This window comes from Giraffa tippelskirchi, chromosome 6, assembly GCF_054371585.1.
Source record: "Giraffa tippelskirchi isolate mGirTip1 chromosome 6, T2T-mGirTip1v1.2.pri, whole genome shotgun sequence".
Taxonomy (NCBI): Eukaryota; Metazoa; Chordata; class Mammalia; order Artiodactyla; family Giraffidae; genus Giraffa; species Giraffa tippelskirchi.
In genome coordinates, this window is record NC_137280.1 from 140,800,291 (window position 1) to 140,819,083 (window position 18,793).

At 40.2% G+C, this 18,793-nt stretch overlaps 1 protein-coding gene across 1 annotated transcript in view; it reads right to left on the minus strand.

Moving 5' to 3' along the window:
* Nucleotides 1-18,793, minus strand: part of LOC145510103 (uncharacterized) — a 54,626-nt gene that overhangs the window by 10,618 nt on the left and 25,215 nt on the right. The window contains exons 6-8 of the mRNA XM_081500442.1: nucleotides 8,753-8,810; nucleotides 6,405-6,737; nucleotides 1,819-2,949 (exon numbers count right to left, since the gene is read on the minus strand). Coding sequence (XP_081356568.1) covers nucleotides 1,819-2,949; nucleotides 6,405-6,737; nucleotides 8,753-8,810 — 1,522 coding nt within the window. The remainder of the gene's footprint in view (nucleotides 1-1,818; nucleotides 2,950-6,404; nucleotides 6,738-8,752; nucleotides 8,811-18,793) is intronic.

Consider the following 18,793-nt stretch of genomic DNA (forward strand, 5'->3'; position numbering starts at 1 on the left):
AGTCTTGGTAGTGAGCCTCAAAGCAGTGTTCCTGGTACCCTGGCTCCTTCTGCAGTTGTGTTCTGGTCACTCCTTTCATAGGACTGATATCTGACTCATCTTCCACTTCTCACCAGAAAGCTTCACTAAGAATTCTCAGGGCTATGTTTCCTTTTCCTTTCTTGAAATCTCTTCTTTATTTTCTACCAGACATCTTGCCTGACCTTCAGAGTTGACCACTTGCCTCTTAATAAGATCTTTATATCCCTTCCTCTGAGAGCAACACAGAATTTTAGAGCAAGTTAGTGGTGCTGGCTGGACAAAAGTTCCCAAACCTGGGCTCTTCTTATTACCTCTCATTGATATTCCTCTTTCCACTTCCTTATCATGGACTTCACATTTCAACATCATCTTTTCTCTTATTCTAACCTGTCTTTTGTATTTTTTTTGTGGTTTTTTTTCCCCTTTATTTCTTTCATTTTGGTTGTTTTTGGTGGCAGTGGTTTTCTTGTTTTGATTTGGTTTTGCTTTTCTCTAATGCTTAAATCTGTAAGAATATGTGGCTCTCTTTAGGAACTAAAAAAAGGACAACACAAGAAAGTTAGGTGATCAGAGTTTTCATTCAACAAAAATCTGTGCAGAAGACCTCTTGAGCTTAACTTCTTTCCCTAGTTTAGGTCTTTGTGGGCATCTTTCTTTTCTTCCCTGCTCCTATGACTTCACGTTCAACCAGTATAGTAATATTTTAGGCAACTAGCACAGAGAGGGAATGAATGTAAACATAAATGTCCCTGCACTGTATCTGCTCCTGTGTTCACCTCATTTCTAAACTGTAAATTTCAACTCTGAACTCAAACTCTTTATGAAACTATCAGGATACATATAAGACTCAACAAATTTTATCCCCCAAGAGGTCACATAGACATGTACACCAACACTTTCCTTCTGAACCTCTGCTTTAAACAAAGGCCATAAATTATACATGTTCCCCAAACCAGGAGCACTAATCCATCTATTTCTGCAGGCACAAAGTATTAAGAAGCTAAATCAACACTAAGAAAATCAACAGATGCTCTAGTGCGTTTGCTGCCTGGAACAAAACTATTTTTTTTTTACAAACTTTTATGACTCTAAAATCCAAGTTTTACCCTAAAGACTTCCCAAAAGTATGAAGGCTTTTCTAATGAGGGCATCAAATAAGGACAAATTCATCCAAACATAAGCTCTAAGTTCATAATAGAAGGTAGCAAAGGCCCAACATCCAAATTAATGGGGACAATCTAGACTCAACTATTTTTATTTCATATGACTGTCAACACAGTACTTATATATTGTGCCTCAATCTTCAGGAATATAAAATAGGATTGAATCACACCTAGGGTTGTCATAAAAATTAAGTCACTTAATACTGGTAAAGTAGTTAGCATGGTTCCTAACAAAGGAAACAGAATAAATATTAACTTCACTGGAATCTTATCCTCAAGTATTGGATTAGGCTTCAGAATGGATTAAATGGTCTCTATCCAGAGTTCTTTGTTAGACAGAATCTTATTCACCTGACACTGTTCTAGCATTCCCTATTTTTTCTCATAAGTCTCTGTTCAACTGGGCCAAATCCAAATTTTCCACAGATGTCCAAGATCAGTAATCTGGCTTTTTTTTTTTTGCTCCAAACGAATTCCATTGAGAAGTTGTTAAAAAGCCATAGTTTCCCCTCACCAGATTTGGAGGCCCGTTAATAATCCTTACCCTAGATTGTACTTCTGCCTTACCACAGTACCCTTGATGGTCTATATTCTCTCCTTTGAAGTATCTGGGCTCAGAAGCATATCTGCTTACCTGGCTGTAGGTCCTTTGTGGGTGCTTGCATTGGAAGAACAGAGGTAGAAGCCCTCACTGTTGTTGAAGCAGTGGGAACCTTCATTGTTGTTGTTAGAGTAGTGGTGGTTGTTGTTACTGGAGTAGCAGTGGTGGTCATTGTTGGAGTAGTGGTGGCTGCTACTGGAGTAGTGGTGGTGGTTGCTCTTCGACTAATAGTAGTGGTCTTTATTGTTGGAGTGGGGGTGGTCATTGTTTTTGGGATAGTGGTGGGCCTTGTTGTTGGAGTAGTCCTGGTCATTATTGGAGTAGTGGTACTTGTTTTTGGAATAGCGTCAGTCATTGTTGTTGGAGTGGTCTTGGTCATTGTTGGAGTAGCTGTGTTCATTGCTGGAGTCATGGTGGTGTTTGTTGTTGGAGTAGTCATGGTCATTTTTATTGGAGCAGTCATGGTTGATGTTGTTGGAATAGTTGTGGTGGTTGTTGTTAGAGTAGTGGTGGTCACTGTTGTTGGAATAGTCCTGGTCATTACTGGTGTAGTCACAGTCATTGTTGGAGAGGTGGTGGTCATTGTTGTTGGAGAAATTGTGGTTGTTTTTGGAGTAGTTATTGGAATAGTGATGGTTTTTGTTGTTGGAGTAGTTGTGGTTGTTGTTGTTGGAAGAGCGGTGGTCATTATTGTTGGAGTAGTGGTGGTCATTGTTGATGGTGTTGTGGTTGTTGTTGCAGTAGTGGTCATCATTGTTGTTGGAATAGCTGTGGCTGCTGTTGTTGGAATAGTGGCCCTTGTTGTTGTTGGAGTAGTCCTGGTCATTATAGGAGCAGTCATTGTTGTTGTTGGAGTACTGGTACTCGTTGCTGGATTAGTGGTGGTTATTACTGTTGGATTAGTAGTGGTTATTGTTATTGGAGCGGTGGTGGTCGTTGTTGGAACAATGCTGGTCATTGTTGCTAGAGTAGAGGTGATCATTGTTGCTGGAGTAGTGGTGGTCATTGTTGTTGGAGCAATGGTGGTGGCTGTTGGAATAGTGGTTGTTGTTGTTGGAGTAGTAGTAATGATTGTCTTTCTTGTAGTGCTGGTTGTTCTTGGAGTAGTGGTGGTGGTGGTAGTGGTCGTTGGAGTAGTGGTGGTCGTTGTTGTTGTAGGTGGAGCTAGAAATCAACACGAAGGCAGGGATTCATCAAGCAGCAGGAAATAAGAGATTTGTGCTGGACCTGTGCACCAACACAACCAAGGAGACTGTCCCCAGGTGGAACTCAGCACTTATCTCACATTAACTCTGAGTTCTCATCATTGGTCAACTAGAATCTATGACTGAGGTGGGAGTGAAGACATGGCTACAACAAGGAAACACCTGAATTGAAATTATTATGTTTGGGGAGGTATAGGCAAAAAAAAAAAATGACACTTGGGATTTGAACTGAAGAACTTTGTAAAGACCAATCATGCACATCATGTTTATGTGTCTTCATAAACATCTCTGAGGAAAAGAAAAATGTCTTTGTCCTCCCAGTGGTGATGACTAGGATCTAAATAGTAGTCCCCAAGAATCAGAATACTTGCCAAATAAACAGCATTCAGTTCAGTCAGTCCTAGGGGTACCTTGCCAACAGACCTGCAACCTAAATGCTGATTCATTCACACCATTGCCATTTTTAGAGAAGTGGATAGACCTAGAGTCTGTCACAAAGAGTGAAGTAAATCAGAAAGAGAAAAACAAATAAATTAATGCATTTGTGTAATCTAGAAAAATGGTACAGATGAACCTATTTGCAGGGAAGGAATAGAGATGCAGACATAGAGATTGGACATGTGTATGCAGAGAGGGTTTGGAGGTGTGATGTTTTGGGGAGATTAAGATTGATATGTATACAATACCATGTGTAAAATAGGTGACTAGTGAGAAACTGCTGTGTATCACAGGGATCTTATCTTTGTGCTCTGTGGTGACCTAATGGGGTGGGATAAGGGTATGGGTGGGAGGGAGGTTCAAGAGGGAAGCCTATATGTATACATGTAGCTGACTCACTTTTTTGTACAGCAGAAAGAAACACATTGTAAAGCAACTATAGCCCATTTTAAAACAAAAGTAAGACACACACAAAAAAACACCAGATGCTGGATAACACAGATGCCTTATGCATTTGATTAAAAGGTAGGTAGACATTCAAGGTTCCTTTCTGCCTAAGGAATAATAACAACAGGTAACAACACTGACTACTTCCAGAATCAGAAATAATGTAGGATTCCAAACCACTTACTGAAGTCCTCAGAGCTACCCAGAGAAAACTGAAACTAGGATTAAGCACAAAAAGCAGAAATTGTAGGACTGAATCAAGAATGTGTACTGTTTTTCTCACCAGACATTTTGCTTGCCCACAAAAAGTATTCTTTAATTTCAACTCTAATAACCATAAATTAGAACCTCAATCTCTTGAAATGGGAACAATTGGTATAAAAATTCCTTTGAGGGATTCAAGTCAATTTAATTTGGAAACTAGTTAATTTTCGACTTTAAGAAGAAAAACTTTTTTTGTGAGGGCCTATTACATACCACACACTAGTAAAATTTGAGGCTTTAGGGGTCCTGTGATCTCAGTGGTAATTGCTCACTTCTGTCAGTGTGAAAGCAGCTATAAACAATATGTAAATGAATGGGTGTGGCTGTCCTCCAGTAAAACTTTATTTATAAAACTATTAGTTAACTTATTTTATAATCTGATCTGGTCGGTGGCTAAGGTTTGCTGACCCTGGACTAACAGTGTAGTCAGAGGTTTTGATGGAGTGGACAATCCAGTTTCCTCCTTTCAGCTTGAAATCAAACCTACAAAGGAAAGAAGCAAAAAAAAAAAAAAAAAAATTCTGATCAAAGGACTCTAACAAGGAGGAAACCTAATTGGCTCGTTTAACTAATGTGTCTTCCTCGATGGTAAATTCTTTCTGAGGAAGAAACTAGGAAGCTAAGGGTAGAAGAAGATACTGGGGATGAGCCCTAACAGAAGGTTGAAAAGTAAGCTCATTTTGTGGAAAGTGCAAAATCTTTTGCAAAAAAACAGACTGGAGGCAGAGAGTCAACTGGGCCCAGTTATATACCTGTTTTGGAGAAGGAAATGGCAACCCACTCCAGTATCCTTGCCTGGAGAATCCCAGGGACAGAGGAGCCTGGTGGGCTGCCGCCTTTGGGGTCGCACAGAGTCAGACACGACTGAAGCGACTTAGCAGCAGGAGCAGCGTATACCTGTTTCCCACTGGACAGAGCAGTGATTTTGTAAATATTCACCTATTAAAGAATGTCTAAGCAAGCACTACAAAACTTCCCTACTAATTTTTTCTATATCATTTTTGGAAAACATTCATCCTGAGAAATCATACAGTTTCATGACTCCAAAAATGATGTCTTCTACACATGCTGCTTCCTCCCATGTATCTCTAGCACCAGCCTTTTTGGCTTCTTAAATTGACTCCTAGATGTAGGTTCCCCACAATCAGCTATTTCCTGCATCAGAGCTGACCATATTTTATTTGCCTTCATCAAGGACACAAGCCATGTACAAAAGTTGGGAGACTGTAATATCTGCTGCTGCTGCTAAGTTGCTTCAGTCATGTCTGACTCTCTGCGACCCCATAGATGGCAGCCCACCAGGCTCCTTCGTCCCTGGGATTCTCCAGGCAAGAATATTGGAGTGGGTTGCCATTTCCTTCTCCAGACTTTAATATCAAGTTCATTTAAATTAAGAAAGAGACAGCTTATGAAGGCCACAACTATTGGGTTCTGTTGTCAACAGATGACTTAAGTGGGAGAACACTCACTAGGAAAGAGCACCAGAAACCAGGAAATCTTGAAGAACTCCTTTTATCAAATGCTAAGAAAACTTAGGGTGTCTACCTCAAGATGGGAAAATATAATCTTCCCAGATTTTTGGGTTTCACAAAATTCTTAAAAGCCACAAGTGAACAGTTATTGAGATGCAAATATTTTCAAACTGCAATAAAGCTACTTTAATTTTTAAACAAGCAACTTAGTGTTATGGTGTGAAATACGATTCAAAAAATTCAAGACAGGGCAAGGAGGGGGTGAAACTATATTGGCTCACACAATGTGTAGGCTGCAAGACTGAGTTGACAGTTGTCAAGCCAAATGATACATCTACTTGACAGGACATTGTAATACCTATTTTATTTGTGTGCAATTCTCTACCAGTCTTAAAATGTTAGGAAAGACATTTAAAAATTCTCCTAAGACATAATCTCAGAGAAAAAGGCAGTTCTTCAAGTGAAATAAATTCAGTTCCATAAAATGTTCACTATATCTCAGTGTAGAGCAGTGAATGCTTTTTAATGAACCAACTAGCACTTCTGAAGTGCTACTTTAGAAAATAGTTTGCTGACTGGGAAGATCTTCCCGCCTATGATCTTGAATCAAGGTTAGTGTTAACACTTCATTCTACACAAATATAAGTTATCCTGTTGAAGAGTTATTAGAAAATAAGATTATAGGAACCTCTTCTTTCCCTATTAAAGGAAGAGAAAGTTAATATCAAACAGAAAACACTTATTTCCAGGAACCAACAGGAAATGATCAAAGAAAGTAGGAAGACAAACTCACCTGGGTTTATAGTCAACTCCTGGATGATTTTTATGTCATTGAACCACCCTCTCTTCTCAATACGGCAACAATACAAGCCACTGTCAGACAGACGAGTGTCCTCTATGGTCAAAGACACATCCCTTCCAGCAATATTTCCCTTTAGCTGATAACGTTTGTCCTTCTGAAAAGTGACTTTGTATCCATCAGTCCAGATAAGGTCACTTCCACAGCCCATCCAAGAACAGGACCCTTGGCCCCAGCACATGGTTGTGACTTCTCCATCATAGGTGCAGGGTAGCCTGACAGACTGACCGGTTACCCCGGTCACCTGTGGGTATGACATTACACCATCTGTAAACAAAGAGAAACCAGAGCATGAGATGAGGTCTCAATATTTTAACTTTAATTTTATTTTTTCTTTATATATACCTTGGGTGGTTTGATATTATCTGACTATATCTTGAGTTTTTAAAATTTAGTATAAGCATTTTTCTATGTTAACATATTCTTTAGCAGTGTTATTATTGACTAGATATATTTGAAGATGAAACACCATATAAATGATTCAGGATTACTTCCTAATAGATTTCCAAGAGAAAGAATCAAAATAAAAGGTTGAAATATATTCAGTCTCATGGTGAATATGATCAAATTCCTCTCCAAAAGGTTTAAAACAAATGACACTCCAGTAATGTATCAGTGTATGTACATTTCATCCTGTATTTGACAGGTAGCTGCTTAGCAAATAGGTGATACATAAACATGGCTTATCCTCTCCCCTAGAGTCAATCACCATCTCAACTGAAACCTGTTTTAAAAACTCTATTGCATTCAAAGTTTTGATTTTGATTTCTATTGCAATTTTTTAAATGGCTATTGCAAATAAAGTCACCTGACAATTTCTCTCTTTTTTGAAAAAGAAAAAAAGCTAGTGGCTTACTTAAAGCATCACTGGTTAGAAGGCAGAATCCAAGGAAATGCTTTAAAAATTAGTTCTAAGAAAATGAGTTTATAATACTTCCTGGGGAAACTGAGGCTTATCATGGGCGTTAGGATTAATTCAAAAAATTCAAACAGGGATCCTTTCTCATAAGTTGATGACAGCCCTGCAATGGAACACAGTTCACTTAGCCAGGTGAAACCAAAAAATTGGAGAATAGTCAGTCAAATATTAAATTTTGCCTCTTAAAAACAAACTGGTAGGAAGACTGTCCTGTGGCAGTGGCTAATAAATCCCTGCATTGCCAAATGCATTCCCAGCAGTCCTTAAAGCAAATCTGAGATTTAATAACTAATCATAGTTAAGACTAGACTGTGAGTCTGGGAAATGCTCTGTGAATAAAGCACTCATTGTTAGATAAAATAAGAATCTGTTTTATTTTCACTGGAATTCCATTAATATTTAGTTTTGCTTAATATCTTTTTTGGATTACAAAGGTAATACATGCTAATTATAAAATTTTAAGTTGTAGAGGTATAATTTTAAATATGCTTTTTCTCATATTTCCACCTCTGGATATTTTTTTAAAATTTCGGGTATATCTATTCCTAAAATGTTCCCCAGTTACATAGAATGTTTTGAATTAAAATATTTTCTTTTCAATTTTTTTTTTTTAATTTGGCCATGCCACAGACATGTAGGATCTTAGTTCCCCAATGAGAGATGGAACCTATACTCCCTTCACTAGAAGATCAGAGTCTTAACCATTGAAAACCAGGGAACTTAAAATATTTTCTTTTTAAAGAAATAGTTGTACATGGTAAAAAATAATCAAAAAGCACAAAATGGTACAATAAAGGATTTATCTCCTTTCCATCTATCCCTATTTCTTCTTCCTGTACCCTTCCACACCGTGTTAACAATGGTTACTGTTTCCTACATACACTTGAGTAGTTCATGCATACTGAACTATCTACCTACCCATTTTTTTTGGTTTAAATGTAAATGTCAGCATAAACCATTCTGTACCACATTATGCCTTGTTCACCTACCCGTAGATTTTGTAATTCTTAGCATTTAAGCAAATTCTTTGGCTTAAGGTTTCAATCTGATTCTTTGCTCACTATTGACCCCATCAGGCTTCCCTGGTGGCTCAGCTGCTAAAAAATCCGCCTACAGTGCGGGAGACCTGGGTTTGAACCCTAGGTTGGGAAGATCCCCTGGAGAAGGGAATGGCTACCCACTCCAGTATTTTGGCCTGGAGAATTCCATAGACTCTGTAGTCCATGGGGTCACAAAGAGTCTAACACAACCCCATCACCTTCCATAAAGCCAAAGAAGATCTACCATCCTCCACTACACACACACACCTCCTACACTTCCCAATGCAGGGGGCTTCCAAAGCATAGCCCACCTGTTCACTTACTTGGCAGAAGGAGTAGGAGGCCCAGGATGGCTACCCAAGGATGCATGATGCTACTAACCTGAAGGAAAGAGAAAGCATACTGGTTAGTATACCCTCCAACCATATGGTATCAGAATCAGTACTGCTAGGTGGTGTTTTGGAGGCTCCAAGGAACTCATGTCCCTTATGTCTCAGCACAGAAAGAATTCAGCCAGAGGCTGAAAAGTGATACATAATAAGTGATTTATTAAAATAGGATGTTTGTCAGGTTTACAAGCTGGTAGGTGAACATTGTGCTGCCCAGAATACTTAGTAGGTTACATTTATATAATCAAAGGAAGAGAGAAGAGGGGAGAAGACCACCTTTTTTGTCTTTCTTTGAGTCTTCCATCACTAATTTCTCCCACAAGTCAGGTGGAGAATTTTTTGATCCTATATGGTGCATCTGGGACCATCATGGCACTACGGAGAAATTACTTCAGGCATCAGCACAGTGAAGGTCCTTCACCATGAATGGTCACATTTTCAGCTCTGGCAAATGCATAAGCTCTGCAGACCTCAGTTTCTTCTCCTTTTTAATGAATGTAATAATAGAATCTTCCCTACACATCTGAACAATGCCTCACAATAAGATAATGCACTGAAAGCATCAAACCCAGCCCTTTACTATAAGAGGCACTCAATAACTGTTGTTTGTTATTAATGATTCCCAAAATTATACCAATATCTCCCCTATGAGATAATATGTATGAATGTTTTAGTATAGTGGCAAATCCCTATTCAGCACTTACACTGTGAATCATCAAGGAATGATTATTTGATCAGAGGGAGATGCCAATCATCTCACACCAATCCCCACCGAGGCATCTGTAGGTCTGTCCAGTCCCACATGTCTAACGGGCAGACTTCCTACAGGGGTACCTCAAACTCAAGATCACCCAAATAATTTTCATTCAGCCTCCTGGGGCTCTTTACAAGCGAACGCCATCACATCAACAGATCTCCCAATTACAGAGAATCAGTCATCCTTCCTTCCTACTCCAGTCACCATGTCCTCTTAATTCCAAGTCCTAATGGCTCTGACTCTGTTCCTTCTCTGCTGTTACTGCTGCCATCATTCTAGTTGAGACACTCCTTTCTTGTCTGAATAACAGCAGGAACCTCCTGGGGAGACTCTCTGCCTCCAAGCTGACTCCCCTCCAACACTCTGAAACACTTTTTGCAGAGCAAATTTTCCTAAAACAGAGCTGAAAAAGCCATTCCCTACTATAAACACATGAATGGTTCCTTATGACCCTGGAAAGAAATCTTAAATTCTTCAGCCCATTCATCAGTCCTTTAAGAACCAAGATGACTCCTAGCTTCCTGCTTCCATTAAATTAAACTAGACTCTTAAATAATTACCAAAGATTTAATGCTCTAATAAGTCCATTATCTCTGCTAATGTTTTTCTCCCTGCCCGTTCACTCTACTCAATGAAATGTTCTCATCCGTGAAGAACCAATTAAAGGATCATTGAGAGAAGTCGTCCTGGTCCTCCTTTCCCAGTTAGAATCCTTCTCTTCCTTCTTTGAGTCCCCAGGGCACTTCTTCATACTTCTATCCCAAAACAAAGCCCAGTGGCTGGTTCTTTGCTCCACACAAGCCTGTCTATCGCCCCTCCCCATTTAAAGGCAGAGGTCAAGACTTCCTTATTTTGATTCATTCTGGGCCCTGCAAGGAGAAGTATCTAGGTAAGCCATGTTTAATAAATCACAGATTTGAAATATTATGGGACCTATTTCCATGTATCCAAAACTAAAGCCAAGAAAAAAATATAAAATCTTCTTTTCAGCTACTTTTCCCTCTGAGAATCCTTTGATTCGCTGGAAAGGCCAGCTTGCTCTGGACTGTGAAGCTTGGACTGGCTTAATAAAAAGAAAGAAACAGTAAGAGAAAAAATGCACCCAAAAGTGGCTCATCCCCACTGCCAACCATTGAAACCTGGGACCAAGAAAAGGCTAGTGTAAGAATCGGGGGGAAAAAAAGTGACTATTATCAGAGCAGTGTTCACTTTATTTCCAGTTTTCCTGGGTTAACAGTCAAGTCTTCATGCAAGTTTGGGTGCATTAAAAACTGCTTGGACTTCATACTGTTGATGATCATGATGATCCACTTCAGGGCTGAGAAAAAGTGAATCCTGATACTTGAGGAGCAAATAGGAAAACCTGCCCTCAGGGAGCTCTCCTGAGAGATAGTTGCTGCCAGTCATGGGACAAACAGTAACTGTACATGGGATAAGAAGAACTGGCCTCTGGCCTCAGCAGTCTCCCTAACTCACTGCAAGCCCTCTCTCACCTCAGTGGCTTTATCTGGGCCTCAATTTCCCATCAGTCTTCCACTGACAACACCGCCCAAGGAGTTTATGGGCCCAAATTTAAAACTTCTAACTACAGCTTGATCCTCAACTATCCCTCTTCTCTGCTGTGTGATCTTCGGAAACTCACTCCACATCTCTGAGCTCCATTTCTAGGCAGCCACAGAGTGGAGGTGAGGATTTGTCAACCTGGGTAGGGCTTCTTCAGAAGATGTCTGCAGACCAAACACATTCAAAGCAGAGGAAGGCACTGGAGCAGGGGATCTATACTTGGAGATGTCTTATAAAATAGATAAGATAAATCAGTAAGTCCCTGCATAACACACTCCACACAGCTTTTTTTTTTTTAAGTAAAACTTGATTTTTGAGCCTAAATTATAGCATGGAACCTCCCTAGATTGAATGATGTGAAGACAAAACAACTGAGAGGAATTAGAGGATTAAAGATGTCCACTCAGAGAAACAAAACTTGTAACTAAGGGTTCTGTAGAGCCATGCAAAAAGGAGTCAGGGAAAACCCTTCAGAATCTCAGATTTATTCTAATAGTGAATCAAGAATGACTACCATGAGATTAAGATAAAAAAATGTTTTGTCACTTTCCCAAGTCTGTGATTTTGCCATTCATCAGCTGTTTCCCTGGTATGATTAGTAGTTTTAAAAAAAATTGTAAAACCCAAAAGAGAACAGTTATCTAGAGTGGTAAATGTTCATGTACCCCTAACAGACTGCCTTTAACTGTGGGTATAAAACCTTTGAAAATTTTACTGTGGTTGTAATTGTTGTTTGTTTCTGTTTGAATTATGCTTTCTAATCATTTGAGGCTGTGAAGAATTCTTAGAGAATCTAATAAAAGTGCTAGACTTTTGCCCACCACAAAAGTGTTTGTGCATACATACACACAAAATTTAATATAGGTACCATTATATTTTTTATTTTTAATATATAAATACATTTATATATGTATATATTCATAAATTTATATACATATATTGGAGTAGGAAATGGTAACCCACTCCAGTATTCTTGCCTGGGAAATCCCATGGACAGAGGAGCCTGATGGGCTACAGTCCATGGGGTCGTAGAGAATCAGACACAACTGAGCAACTAAACAAGAACTTATACATATGTAAAAACATATTTAAATATATGTATATATACATATATATTTCAAGCACATCTCAATCAAGGAAGCCTTGCCATCCAAAAATTTCATGAAGAAATGAGGAAGGAATTGGAATATTTAGCCAAGGCAAGAGAAAGCCCACAGAGGCATACAGGTTCTCTGAATAGGTTAAAAGCATTTTTATGTGAATGAAGAAGTAGTTTTATTCTGTAAGTGGTTCCAGAAGGTAGATGGGGGTGTGAGCATCATAGCATGACATCAGAATGGCATCAGAGTTGAGCAGACATGGGTCTGTCAGCAACCAGACAACTTACTTAACCCTCATGGACTCTAAAACAGAAGTGATAATAGTATCTATCTCACAAGCTTTTGTGAAAAATCAAATAAAATAATGCATGTTAGATGCATAATACTGAAACAAAGACAGACTTCAGTAGGTGTTAGCTTCTCTAACAAACTCTCTGACCCTCCATTTCTTTATCTGTAAAATGAGAATAATACTTGTACCTTGCTAGAAGATCATTGTGAGATTTAAATAAGGCAATCATGTTAAAACCCATATACAACCTAAATCTCAGTATGTATTACAAATGTTTCATTACAAAAACCAGTGGGGGAAAAGGAAGGTAAATGACAAGATTATGATCTTTTATTTCAGACTGGAAGATAAGGCAAAATAAACATAACTAAGAGCATAGAATCAGAATTAGACTTCCTGAATATGGCACCCAAGATCTATGCAACTTTGAGAAAGCTATGTCAAATAGAGATAGAAGCATTGCTAAGAGGGATTGAATGACATGGCCCAAGAGAACAGTTGACCCCACACCAGCACATGATCTGTGCTCAGTAAACCTTGGTTGAGGAGATGTCACACAGGGACCAAGAGACCTTCCTATAGTGAACTCCTGGACAAAGAAGGTTTGGATTTTTGGCACCTAGTAATCAACATCTGGGCTTCCCAGATGGCTCAGATGGTAAAGAATCCGCCTGCAATAAAGGAAGATCCCAGTTCAACCCCTGGATCAGGAAGATCCCCTGGAGGAGAGCGTGGCAACCCACTCCATTATTCTGGCCTGGAGAATTCCATGGACTGAGGAGCCTGGAGGGCTACAGTCCATAGAATGGCATAGAGTCAGACACAACTGAAGCAATTGAGCATAAGCACAATCAACATCTAGTCCAGGTTTCCCATCCTTTCACTGTACAAGTCAGTGCATGCCAAAGCTGTTCAACATGAGATCACCCTTGCATTTCATCTTAATTTAGAGTCTCCCTTAAAAACCTTTCTGCCTTCCAATCACTCTTGTCTGCCTCCATTCTCTGCTACCAATTTCATCTTCGGAGCCTATATCAGTGATATTACATTGCCTCCATTACAGAGTTAAAGGATGACTGCTAAACATATAGAAAGACACTCCAGCTCTCTGATAATTAGAACAAGAGAAGAACGAGATGAAATTTTCTTCTCGGCAGAGTGAAAAAAATAAACAAATGGTCATATCAACTGTAGGGAGAATATGGGATAGCAGATAATCTGTGGGTGGAAAATTAAATTGGTACAGCCTTTCCAGAGGACAATTTTGTAATAGTTATTAAATTTAAAAGCACACATTTCTTTCAACCTAGCATTTATCCTTCTTGGTCACCATCCTAGCTAGAGAAACAATTGCTTAAATGCTTAAGGAGAAACCTACTAGGATGCAGACTATTTAAGAATGAGGCTTTGGAACAACCTAAGTGCCCCTCAGTAAGCAATGGAAAGTACAAGTATCCATAGTACAAAATATTATACAGCAATTTAACATACTGATGAAGATCTACATGGACCAATAAAGAAAGAGGTCCAATGCATGTTAGGTGAACACATGCAGAAGACTGATAGTATATTTTAAAATTCCACACGTAAAACCATATATTTCTTTATCTATACCCACACGTAAGGGAATAGAAAAAGATCTTAACAGTTATCTTCTTCAACCAATATCAGTGATTAACCCAGGGGATAAACTGGGGTTAAAGACAGGGAATTAAAGAGAATGCTATCTCTACTTTTAAAAATGTATCCCTAACAAAAATACAGGCTTCTGTGCTGGTTCAGTGGTAAACAATCAGCCTGCCAGAACGAGAGACATGAGTTGGATTCCTCAGTCATGAAGATCCCCTGGAGAAGGAAATGGGAAGCCACTCCAGTATTCTTGCCTGGGAAATGCCATGGAGAAAAGAGCCTGGCGGGCTATAGTCCATGGAGTTGCAAAAGACTCAGACATGAATTAGCAACAAAACAACAGTAAAAAAAAAAAAAAAAATTGTCCTATTTGCATAATTTAAAATCAATTACTAAAATTTTCAAAGATGAATGGGGAATTTTCCTACAAGCAGTCATAGCTTCAGACCCCAAGACTGGGTACAGAAATCAGGCAGAGATGGGTAGGAGCCAGCACTAATGCTTTTAGCCTGTTTCACTCTCATCCAGATCTTCCCTGGTGGCTCAGAGGTTAAAGCGTCTGCCTGCAATGCGGTAGACCCAGATTTGATCCCTGGGTTGGGAAGATCCCCTGGAGAAGGAAATGGCAACCCAATCCAGTATTCTTGCCTGGAAAATCCCATGGAGAGAGGAGCCTGGTAGGCTACAGTCCACGGGGTCGCAAAGAGTCAGACACAACTGAGCAACTTCACTTTCACTCTCATCCCAGCTTGCAGAAGGATATAGGTTGTGATCACAGTGCGACCCAAACAGCAGAAATCCCAGACAAGCAGGCAGATGACAGATTTCCCATACTCAAAGGCAGACCCCTCATAGCTGCACAGCCTCCCTACCTCTTGTTCAAGGAGTCACAGAGTCACTTGCTTCCTGGCGACCCACTCAAGTACTCTTGCCTGGAAAATCCCATGGACGGGGGAGCCTGGAAGGCTGCAGTCCATGGGATCGCTAAGAGTCAGACACGACTGAGCGACTTCACTTTCACTTCTCACTTTCCTGCATTGGAGAAGGAAATGGCAACCCACTCCAGTGTTCTTGCCTGGAGAATCCCAGGGACGGGGGAGCCTGGTGGGCTGCCATCTATGGGGTCGCACAGAGTCGGACACGACTGACGCGACTTAGCAGCAGCAGCACTCGCTTCCTGCATCAATGGCTGGCATGTCGACTGAAGAACCCAAACTTTAGACCCGGGGGATAAAAAGGAAAGGAGAAAACAAACTTAGGTAGATGTCTGTCTTCTTATCTGGAGGGGCTCATGTTTGCCCTAAACTGACTTCTGGCATTAAAAAAAAAAAAGAGCAAAGGTTTACTGAGTAAACCTTTTATTTAGTACATGGCACACACTGTTCTATGTTATCTTCATGAATTCTCTCATTTAATCCTCAGAAAAAAACATAGGATTGGGGTTTCACTAGTCAAAGTTTCCTTTTTGACCAGTGAGGAAGCCAACGCCCAGGGAGATTAAAGAACTATCCCAAAGTCACACAGCAGAGAAGAGGCACAATTTGTACCCAGGCAGTGGACATCAGAATGCATACATGAACCACTCTATTTCACTGCCCCCCCCCCACATTCTAATAGCGTGGCATTGATTTATTTACCTCATAGATGCTGTTTTCCTCTGCTTGATTATAAGCTCCACTAAAGATCCATATATATATATATGCTTACTAGCTAGCCAGGCACTCATCTAAATTTTATATGCATGAGGTTACACAACAGAGGCCAGAGAACCCCAGGGAAAAGTAGTACAGCTGATAATCAAGCCCAGGCAGTCCCCTCTAGTAACTCCAAGGTTGTGAATTATTTTCAGGGTATTCTCTGCCCCTGGGCCCTAGTAAATACCTAAAGAAGTCTGGCTAGAGGGAGGAAAGGACAAATGAATGAAAGAATGCTCCCTCCTCTATACAGAGCCACGGGTCATGTGAGTACACCCTCTGTGGCTTCAAGAAAGGAGACCAGTGTGTTTGGAAATGGGTTGAGATAGATGAGCTCCACCCAGCCTAAAGTAGACAGGCAGGTATTCTAGAGATGATCTACCATGGAATAATGAACCAACAAATCAAGGTCAATGTGTCTCTCTTACTCTCTAAAATCCATAGAGAGGAATGAGCCACAAACACAGTCTTGACACCAGTGTGTCCCAGGTGGGCTTCATGGCTCACAGGACCCAAATGTTGTCTCCAGTCATCTGACTCAGTGACACTCTGTTCAGTGTTTCCCCTCAATCTAAGGGGTGAGGAAAGAAAAAGAGAGAACCACACCCAAGTATCCTTGGATGTGAGTAAGGCAGTGTTTCCAGAAGTTGCCTCTGAGCTTCTCCGAGAGGTCCTGGAGAGCAGGGCAATCTCTGATTCTGGAAGAGAAAAAAGTTTGATAAAAGGCAGCCAAACATTGGTGTTTGTGCTGAGTGGTGAGGGGGGCTATTTTTATAGTTGTTTTTGTATTTTTCATTCTTTTCTTCAGTTTTTCTTCAAAGATTGCATGTAATTTTTAGAATCTAGGGGAGAACTGCAAATGTTGTATTCTAAGATGATTGTTTTAAAGACCAAAGGAATAAAATATACATATAAAAATTTGTTTAGGGTTCATGGACCTCAGGTCACTACTCAGAATATATAGGAATTGTGTGTGTGTGTGCTCAGTCATGTCTGACTCTATGCAACCCCACAGACTATAGCCCTCCAGTTTCCTCTATCAACTAGCCAATTCAGTACTATAAAGTTGTTTAAATTAATCCAGATCTTATTGAGGCAGCTGAAATTCCTAAGTCTTCAAGCTCTCTTATGATTCTTTTCTAATATTCTTACTCGGAATCAGAGGTTGAAACATAGTGGGAGTTTTGATAAGCTCCCATAGTTAATGGAGCTAGTAACTCAGTAAGAGTTTCAATATGTAGGATCAAGAAGGATTCAGGAGGGAGGCTGGGAAAAAGGAAGTAAGGATGGAAGAAAGAAGGAAAGAGAGAGAGAGAGAAATAAAGACAGAACCTGTTCATCAGGAGATATTTTAAGGCATCCGAAGGCCTTTCCTCAACAAATCTCTTACACCTAAGTAGAAAGTTGAGCCCTGGCAGGATGGAACTGGTGTCTGACCCAGGGTGATATTTCCTGGTTCTTTACTAAGTGTCTCCAAGACTCAAAGGAAGTCGTCTAGAAAACCAAATATGATGCCTTTTCAAAAACACAAAGAAAAAAAGGAAATAAAAAAACAACAAAAAGGAACAATTTTATGAAACTACACACACACACACACACACACACACACACACACACAATGTTATGGGATGAAATGTGTGGCCTGTATCCCACTCACAAATTCATGTGTTGAAGTCCTAACACCTAGTAACTCGAATGTGATTGTATTTGGAGATAGCACCTTAAAAGAAGTAATTAAGGTTAAAAACAATGTTATATAGATGGGCCCTAATCACATATGACTCATGCTCATGTTCCTACGAAAACAGATTATTGGAACACAAACACACAGAGGAAGACCACATTAAGACACAGGAAGAAAAATGTGATCTTTTTAAGTCCAGAAGAAAGTCCTTAGAAGAAATTAACAGTCATGAAACTTGTTCTCATACTTGTAGCCTCCAGAATTGTAATAAAGTAAACTTTTGTTGTTTAAGTCACCCAAACTATGGTATTTGTTATGACAGCACTGGGAAACTCACACACAGACACACATGCTGCTGCTGTGCTGCTGCTGCTGCTGCAAAGTCGCTTCAGGCGTGTCCGACTCTGTGCGACCCCATAGATGGCAGCCCACCAGGCTCCCCCGTCCCTGGGATTCCCCAGGCAAGAACACTGGAATGGGTTGCCATTTCCTTCTCCAATGCAGGAAAGTGAAAAGTGAAAGTGAAGTCGCTCAGTCGTGTCCGACTCTTCGCGACCCCATGGACTGTAGCCCAACAGACTCCCCCGTCCATTGGATTTTCCAGGCAAGAGTACTGGAGTGGGTTGCCATTCCCTTCTCCATGGAGTCTTCCCTACCCAGGGATTGACCCTGGGTCTCTCACATTGCAGGCAGACTCTTTACCATCTGAGCCACCAGGGAATTCCCAAAATAAAGAGAAAATAAGGACTATAGTAAGAGCTCTTAGCAGAACAAATTCCCCTGGCTCTGGCTGTGCTAGTAGCATCTGTAAAGGATGTTTCTTTTTCCCATGTTATCCCACCCCTTATCTCTACGTTCCTTTTTAAATTACCGTTTCTGGTATGAATGTAAATAAGCCCATCCTAAAACATCCAAACCAATCTTAGGAATAAACCCTGTGTCACAAATAGGGGGAGAGACCATCCAAGAAGAGAAGCTGAGTGGATGCAGGAATGAAATGGGCTTCTGCTTTATAGATCAGCCATGGAAATCCATCACAGGGTGCCAAGCCTCCAGAGACTCCTGGATGGAAGGACTGAGAACACTTACTCAGACAAAGCCGCCCAAGTTCAATCACCAGCCAGAGAATCAGAGGCCCTTTGGACATTTCAGCTGATGGCAGGCCCCAGAAGTCTGTGTGTCTATCTAAATTCCATTTCTTATACTCCAGTTAATGCTGACAGGGCAGGACCTTGAGGTTTCGTTTCTCTTTTCGT